General features: G+C 67.9%; 2 protein-coding genes across 3 annotated transcripts; both read left to right on the top strand.

Annotated features, from left to right (window-relative positions):
* Nucleotides 1-996: 996 nt before the first annotated feature.
* Nucleotides 997-3,212, top strand: EFNA1 (ephrin A1). Its single transcript, XM_057424107.1, has 5 exons — nucleotides 997-1,136; nucleotides 2,060-2,355; nucleotides 2,436-2,501; nucleotides 2,688-2,738; nucleotides 2,907-3,212. Exons 1-5 carry the CDS (start codon nucleotides 1,036-1,038, stop codon nucleotides 3,020-3,022), a joined length of 630 nt encoding a protein of 209 aa, XP_057280090.1. The 5' UTR covers nucleotides 997-1,035; the 3' UTR covers nucleotides 3,023-3,212.
* Nucleotides 3,213-4,748: 1,536 nt separating this feature from the next.
* SLC50A1 (solute carrier family 50 member 1) lies at nucleotides 4,749-6,799 on the top strand. 2 transcript variants are annotated; one of them, XM_057424109.1, is made up of 6 exons: nucleotides 4,749-4,811; nucleotides 5,196-5,273; nucleotides 5,357-5,480; nucleotides 5,549-5,710; nucleotides 5,794-5,913; nucleotides 6,468-6,799. In XM_057424109.1, the coding sequence occupies exons 1-6, from the start codon at nucleotides 4,759-4,761 to the stop codon at nucleotides 6,558-6,560; spliced, it is 630 nt and encodes a 209-aa protein (XP_057280092.1). In that variant the 5' UTR covers nucleotides 4,749-4,758; the 3' UTR covers nucleotides 6,561-6,799. The 2 variants fall into 2 exon arrangements, with proteins under 2 accessions (XP_057280092.1, XP_057280091.1); XM_057424108.1 differs by having other exon boundaries at nucleotides 4,755-4,826.
* The last annotated feature ends 502 nt before the right edge of the window (nucleotides 6,800-7,301 follow it).

Here is a 7,301-nt window from a genome sequence, read left to right as displayed (position 1 = left end):
GTCATCGCGGCGCAGGGAATGATGTCAGGCCTGGCCACAGCGAGGCGGGATGAAAGGGAGGCAGCAGGTCCCCTCCCGTGGGAGAGAGGCTGGGACATGGGGAAGACATGGGGGGTGCAGGGGGGATGTGGGGCACCAGCCCCACACCTTGGCCTCGTGGGAGCCCTGGGCTGCCGGAGCCAAGAGCCGCTCTGTGGTTAGGGCTGTGGTGCCGGCGCCTGCCTGAGCCCCTGCGGGTGCCAGGGGAGCGCTGCTCGCACGGCTGCGGCGGCGGGCACGCAACATTACCCACGATCAATGGATCATTATGTCATAAACAAGAGGAAAGTTGTTTTGCAAATGCGGCTGAGTTATCACTTCCCACCACGGAGCATCCCTCTGCAGGGCTGAGCGAGGAGCGATCCGCGCTGGGGCACATGGAGATGGGTAAAGAGCGGCTGCTCTGCCCGGGGCACTGCAGCCCCTCACCCCACACCGGGGCAATGGGGGGGGGGATGTCGCGACACAGAGCAAACAACAGCAAGGGACGTGTGTGGGGTTTGTCCAGTGCTGCCCTGGGAGGGCCGAGGCAGCTGATGCGGGCAAGAATGGGGGCAGCGGCCCCTGTCCTCTCCCCAGCACCTCCTTAGCACCCACTGCAGCCCCCAGCCCCGCTCACTTGGGATCCAGCGCCCCAGATAAGGGGGCTCCCACGGGGAGGGTCCGAGGGTCCCCCCATCACTGGGACCCCACTCGCAGCTCTCGAGGGGCCGTCAACCTCCGGGGGGCTCCCCCCCCCCTCCGCCCGCGCATCCGCAGCACCACGGGGGCGATGCCGCCCCCCCCCACGGCCGGTACCGGGGTCTCGGTGCCCGGTGCTGGTGCCCGGTACCGGTAGCGCTTGGAGCCGTCCCCCCCCCGCGCTGCCCGTGCTGTTGTTGTTGTGTCTCGCCCGGTGCGCGGGGCGGGGCGCGGGGCGGGCGCGGCGGCGGCGGGGCCGTACTTAAGGCGGGGGCCGGGCGCGGTGCCCACCCGGCGGAGCGGCCCGCGGAGCGCATGGAGCGGCGGTGGCTGCCCCTGGCCCTGCTGGGGCTCGGGCTGTGCTGGGCGGCGGCGGCCGAGCGGCACACGGTGTTCTGGAACAGCTCCAACCCCCGGTGAGTGCCGCCGCACCGGGCTGCCCCCCTCCGCGCACCTCCACCGGCGGCCCCGAGGGCGCGGACGGCGTCGCTCCCTACCGGGGCTCGGCGCTCCCCGGCGGCCTTTGTCCGGGGCGGGCGGCGCGGCCGGGGCCGCGGGGGGCCGGGGGAAGGTGGAGGTGCGCGGAGGGGGGGTCCCGGGGCGGGCGGGTGGGAGCGGCGGGGCCGGCCCAGGTGCGGACCGGGGGGGGCCTTTCCGTTCCCAGGACCGAGCGGGAGCGGGGCCTCTTCCTTCCCCGCGGCCGTGGCGCGGCGCCAGCCCCGGCGCCGGGGCACAGGGAAGCTGTTGACAAACACGGGACTGGCCCCGGCTCCTGCCGCCGGGGCAGGATGTGCGGGGGGGGGGGGGAAGGCTGGGATGGGCCCCCCCAAGCCGCGGCTGCTCGCAGGTCCCGGCGCTGTGGGGTTACCCCATCGGCGACCCGTTGTGGGGCTGCGTGTGTCCGTTCCCCCCAGCGGTGAGCAGGGGTTGGGGCTAGCGGGTACCCCCCCCCGAGTCTGGATGTGCTTTAAGAGGGGACCCCAGCGAGGCCCCTGACCGGCTGCCACCCCCCGGGCTGAGGTGTGGGGAGCAGCAGGCCCTGCAGCCGGGCCGGCTGCCCCACGGGTATCGCTGCCGCCGCCTCCTGGCTCCGGCAGCGCTGGGGCAGGTCCCCTCCCTGCTCCCGGGGTGCGCTGGGAATGGGGGTGCTGGGGGGGGGCTCCTCCTCCCAAAGCCATCCTGGGCCCTGTGGGGCTGCCCAGGGATGGGCAGACCCAAGATGCCCCTTGGGAAGAGCTGCTCTGCTGTCCCTTGGCCTAGTGAATCAATGGGGGGGGTTGGGGGTGCATGGGAAGGGCCCCCCCACCTCTCCCCATGGAGCTGACCCCTCCTGCTGCAGGTTCCTGTGGAGCGATTACACCGTGGAGGTGCGGCTCAACGACTACTTGGACATCATCTGCCCCCACTACGAGGAGGGGAGCGTGGACCCCCACGCCATGGAGCGCTACACCCTGTACCTGGTGGAGCCCGAGGAGTACGAGGCCTGCAAGCCCCGTTCCAAGGAGCAGATCCGTTGGGAATGCAACAAACCCAGCGCCCTGCACGGCCCCGAGAAGTTCTCCGAGAAGTTCCAGCGCTTCACCCCCTTCACGCTGGGCAAGGAGTTCAAGGAGGGGCACAGTTACTACTACATCTGTGAGAGCCCGGGGCGCTGCCGGGGTGGGGGGGGTCCTGCTGGGTACCCCCAAGGCCCTAACCCACCTCCTCCCTTGCAGCCAAGCCCATTCACCACCATGGTGAAGCGTGCCTGAAGCTGAAGGTGATGGTGGCTGGCAAAGGCAGTGAGTATTGCCTGGACCCCCTTGCATCTCACCCCATCCCTACGCTGAGTCACGGCCAGCCCCGGTGTGGGCACCCGAGCATGGACCGGGATGGTGCTGGTGGCTGTGGGGAGCGGTCCCTGGTGCAGCCTGGCCATGGGGGGTCCCTGGGGGCTGCACAAGCCTGACCCTGCGTTTGCTTTGCAGCTCAGGCACCGCTGGTCCCTGCCTCTACCCAGAAGGGGAGGATCCAGGCAGGTAGGTTGGTGCCTGCAGGGCAGAGATGGGTCCGTGGCCATGGGGCTGTGCTGGGCCCCACTGCTGTCCCTGGGGGAGCTGGTGGCAGGCCCTGCATGGGATGATGATGTGGGTCCCGGTGCCTCCCTCAGGGGTGATGCTCACAGCTCCTCTGTCCCCGTGGCACAGATGATGCGGCTGCGCACGTGCTGAGGAGCGTGGGGCAGAACTCGGCCATGAGGAGCAGCAGCCCCTTCACCTTCATCAGCCTCCTCGTGCCCCTCCTGGTGCCGCAGGGGCTGTGACTGCTCCGCCGGGCCTGGATGGACCAAGGCTATGGCCGCTGGGGATGGAGCTGGGATGCAGCGGAGGGGGGACCCCTGTGGTCCTCGTGTGTGCCCCGGGGCCGCCTGCCCTGTGCCCGTCTGGGTGAGGGGAGGAAGGGTTTGTCAGTATTAGCGGGCTGGAGGGCCCGAAGCCAAAGCTGAGCAGCCAAAGCCGAGCAGCCAAAGCCCTCGGACCCCCCCGGCTCCCCAGGCCCTCGCAGGACGTCGAGGCTGAGCCGGAGCCCGGGGCTGGAGCTGTCCCGGGCTGGAGGGGAGCGGGGGGCTGGTTCCCCTGGGCCGGGACTGGCGCTCACCGTGGGGGGGGCTCCACCGTGTCCTGCCGGCGGGGCCACGGTGCCTCAGTGTCCCCGGCGCTGGGAGCCTGGATGTGTGAGCAGCAGAGCGGGGCTGTGCGAGCATCCCCCTTCCCCATCCTTCATCCCTCCTTCCCTTTTACATTCCCCGGTGCTGGAGGGGCCCCCCCAGCGCCACCCAGGGTGGGTGCTTTGTGCACCCCCGTTTGTACAGCTTTCTAACGTGTTTTTATACTATTGTCTTGAATAAATAACCAAGACCAATGAGAACGTGGGGCTGGGGGGTTCTGGCCCCCCACACCTTGTGCCTGAGCTGGCCTGGCCTTGGCAGGAGCCATGGCCCATGGCGAATTAACTCTAGTGGCCGGTGCTTGGAGAGAGCTTTGAAGTGGAAAACGGCCGCGGTTCGCTGGTGCCATCGCTTGTCTCCATCTGCGGACACGGAGCCTCCCGAGGCTTGGGGGTGGCGGCTTCGCCTCCGTCCCTGTGCATTGGGATGAGCTTCCAGGCCTGGGGCGGTGCGGAGGGGGCCGAGTGCAGCCAGGGCCCCATGGAGGGAAGGGAATGGGGGTTGCAGGGGTTTGGGATCACAGGGAGGGAGACCTTGGGGCTGGGGAGGTGGGGTCGTAGGGAATGGGGATCACAGGGATGTGGGGATAGGGGTCCTGGGGAGGTGGGAGCACAGGGATGGGGGTCACAGGGATGTGTGACCCCAGGGATGGGGATCCTGGGGAGGTGGGAGCGCAGGGATGGGGGTCACAGGGATGTGTGACCCCAGGGATGTGGGGATGGGGGTCCTGGGGAGGTGGGAGCGCAGGGATGGGGGGATCACAGGGATGTGTGACCCCAGGGATGTGGGGATAGGGGTCCTGGGGAGGTGGGAGCGCAGGAATGTGGGTCACGGGGATGTGTGACCCCAGGGATGTGGGGATGGGGGTCCTGGGGAGGTGGGAGTGGAGGGATGGGGGTCCTGGGGAGGTGGGAGCGCAGGGATGGGGGTCACAGGGATGTGTGACCCCAGGGATGTGGGGATGGGGGTCCTGGGGAGGTGGGAGCGCAGGGATGGGGGTCACAGGGATGTGTGACCCCAGGGATGTGGGGATGGGGGTCCTGGGGAGGTGGGAGCGCAGGGATGCAGGACACGTGCTGGCAAATGGGCTCCGGACGCGAGCTGGGGCCTCAGTGATGGAGGCTCCCGGTGAGGAGCCCGAGGGGATGCGGGGTCCTTGGCGGGCGGATCCGCCCCGTCCGATCGCATCTCCCCTCCCGGCCCCTCTGTGCCATGGGGCGATGCGGGGGGGCCCCGCCTGGTGCTCGGCCCCGCCCCGGTAGTGCATCCCGCCCCGCTCCGCCCCGCGCGGGTAGCACCGCCCCGGCGGGTGCCCGGTGCCGCGGCCCAGCATGGCCCCGGTGCCGCTGCTCGCGGCTGCCTGCATCGGCTGCACCGTGGCCATGTTCGGGACCGGGCTGTGAGCGGGACACGGGGGAGCGATGTGGGGGGGCGGTGGGGCCAGTTTGGGGGTGCAGAGGGGCTGTAGAGGGGGTGTGGGGTGCGGTGGGGAGGGCAATGGGACTAGTTTGGGGGGCCTATGGGGAGAGGTGCAGTGGGGCCAGTTTGGGGGGCGCGGGGATGCCCACGGGGACTGTGGGAGGGTTGGGGTGCGATGGGTTCCATTGGGTGCTGGTGCAGGGGGTTTGGGGGTGCAATGGGAGGGGTGCAGCAGGACTGGTGGGGTTTAGGGTTCACAAGGGCAGGGGGTGCAGGTTTCGGGGTGCCTGCTGCCTGCAGGGACCGTGGTGCTGGCACCCAGGATCCTGTCCCGCTCCGCTCTCCATAGGTCCGACCTGCGCCAGATGTTGGCAACCAGGAGCGTGGAGAACATCCAGTTCCTGCCCTTCCTCACCACTGACGTCAAGTACAGCGGGGTCCATGGCACTGGGGGCACGCGGTGGTGCCGGGGGGCAGCACCCCATTGCCAAGCACCTCTTTGCCCCGCAGCAACCTCAGCTGGTTGGGCTATGGGTGCCTGAAGCAGGACTGGACCCTGATCGCCGTCAACACCATTGGCGCAGCGCTGCAGACCCTCTACATCCTGGTGTACCTCTACTACAGCCCCGCGAAGGTGGGGGCAGCCTGGGTTGATGGGGGGGCACAGGGGGGACCCTCCTGCTGACGGTGCCCCCCCCGCAGCGCGCGGTGCTGCTGCAGAGCCTGGCGCTGCTGGCGGTGCTGGCCACGGGCTACGGTTACTTCACGCTGGTGGTGGGGGACACGCGGACGCGCCTGGCGCGCCTGGGGCTCTTCTGCAGCGCCTTCACCATCAGCATGTACCTGTCGCCGCTCGCAGACCTGGTGCGTGGGGCCGGGGGGGTGGTTTGGGCCGGGGGTCTGCGGTGGCACTGGTGCTGCCCTGCCCCAGCCTGGTCCTGCCGCAGGCCAGGGTGGTGCGGAGCAGGTCCACGCGCTGCCTGTCCTTCCCCCTCGCTGTCACCACCTGCCTGGCCTCCTCCAGCTGGACCCTCTATGGCCTCCAGCTCCAAGACCCCTACATCACGGTGCGTTGGGGGGATGAGGGTGCTCCCTTCCCTGCTCTTCCCTTTCCCCTTCCCATCTCATTCCATCAAATCCCATTATCCCATCCCATCTTGTCCCATCTCATTCCACCTCATTCCATCCCATCCCATTATCCCATCCCATCCCATCTTGTCCCATCTCATTCCATCCTGTCCCCTCTCATCCCATCCCCTCCAATCCCATTCCATCCTGTCCCATCCCATCCTATCCTGTGTCTCATCTCATCCCATCCTGTCCCATTTTGTCCCATCTCGTTCCATCCCATCCCAATCTGTCCCAGCCCATCCTATCTTGTGTCTCATCCCATTCCATCCCATGGTGCTCAGCTGAGCGGTGGCACTGGGCTGACCCTGCTCTGTCACCGTGTGTCACACGGCAGAGCCCGTGCCTGGGCTCAGGGACACGAGGATTGATTCCCATTAATTAAATGCTATAAGGTCAATAAATCCCCCTGGCAGCACCAGGAGCTGCGTGGATCCAGACCCGCTCCCCCCATCCCGTGGGTGGATCCGGACCCACTCCCCCCATCCCGCAGGTCCCCAACGTGCCGGGGATCGTCACCAGCGTTGTGAGGTTCTGGCTCTTCTGGCGGTACCGGGACAAGCCCCACAGACCCCTCCCTGCCTGAGGGCACCGGACCATGAAGGACCCCCCCGTCCCATCCTGCTCCAGCAGGGACCAGTTCCAGTGCTGAGCACCAGGAGCCACCTCCTGCCCCTGAGGTTCATTCTCACCAGCGTCCCCCCAGCCCTTGGTCCCTCCAGGTCAGGTTGGGCTCAGCGATGCCTTTGGGGTGCCAGGAGCACCCCCCAGGCTCCCACCTATCCCATGGGACAGTCTTCCATGCCCGGAGCTGCCGGGAAGCCCCAAGTCTCTTGTACCCATTGAAGTGCCTTGAATAAATCAGAGACTTCCCGGTGCTGGGTTTGTTCCTTCCCTTGGTGTGGGGCTGGGGGCTCTTCCCACTGGCTCCAGCAGCCCCCAGTGGAAGCATCAGCCCCGGATGGGACCCAGGGGATGATGGCACTGCCTGACCCCCCCCCCCGGAGCAGCAGCCTGGGGCCATTGGTCACAATTGGGACGGAAAAGGCCTCTGCGGCTTGAACAAGTTGGCATGGACCCAAAGTCGATGAACAATGACCTGGAATGAAGCCACCAAGCAAACGCAGGAACAAGGGGACAGGAGCGTGCTTGGGTGCCAGTTACACAACAGCCACCACAGCCTTGGGAAAGGTGACAGCAAACACCCCCCCATGGGGCAGGAGAGACCCCTATGGGGCAGGAGAGCCCCCCCCCCCCCCGGGCAGGATTAAGGGAGGGTGACGCAGGCGGATCAAGGAAGCAGTGACGAGGATCTTGGCAGAGCCCG

Source organism: Pezoporus wallicus, unplaced genomic scaffold (assembly GCF_028554395.1).
Source record: "Pezoporus wallicus isolate ANWC-B61680 ecotype Strahan unplaced genomic scaffold, APGP_CSIRO_Pwel_v1 contig_14549, whole genome shotgun sequence".
In the NCBI taxonomy this organism is placed as follows: Eukaryota; Metazoa; Chordata; class Aves; order Psittaciformes; family Psittacidae; genus Pezoporus; species Pezoporus wallicus.
Note: the sequence above shows the minus strand (reverse complement) of the source record. Positions and strands in the feature narration are given on the sequence as shown.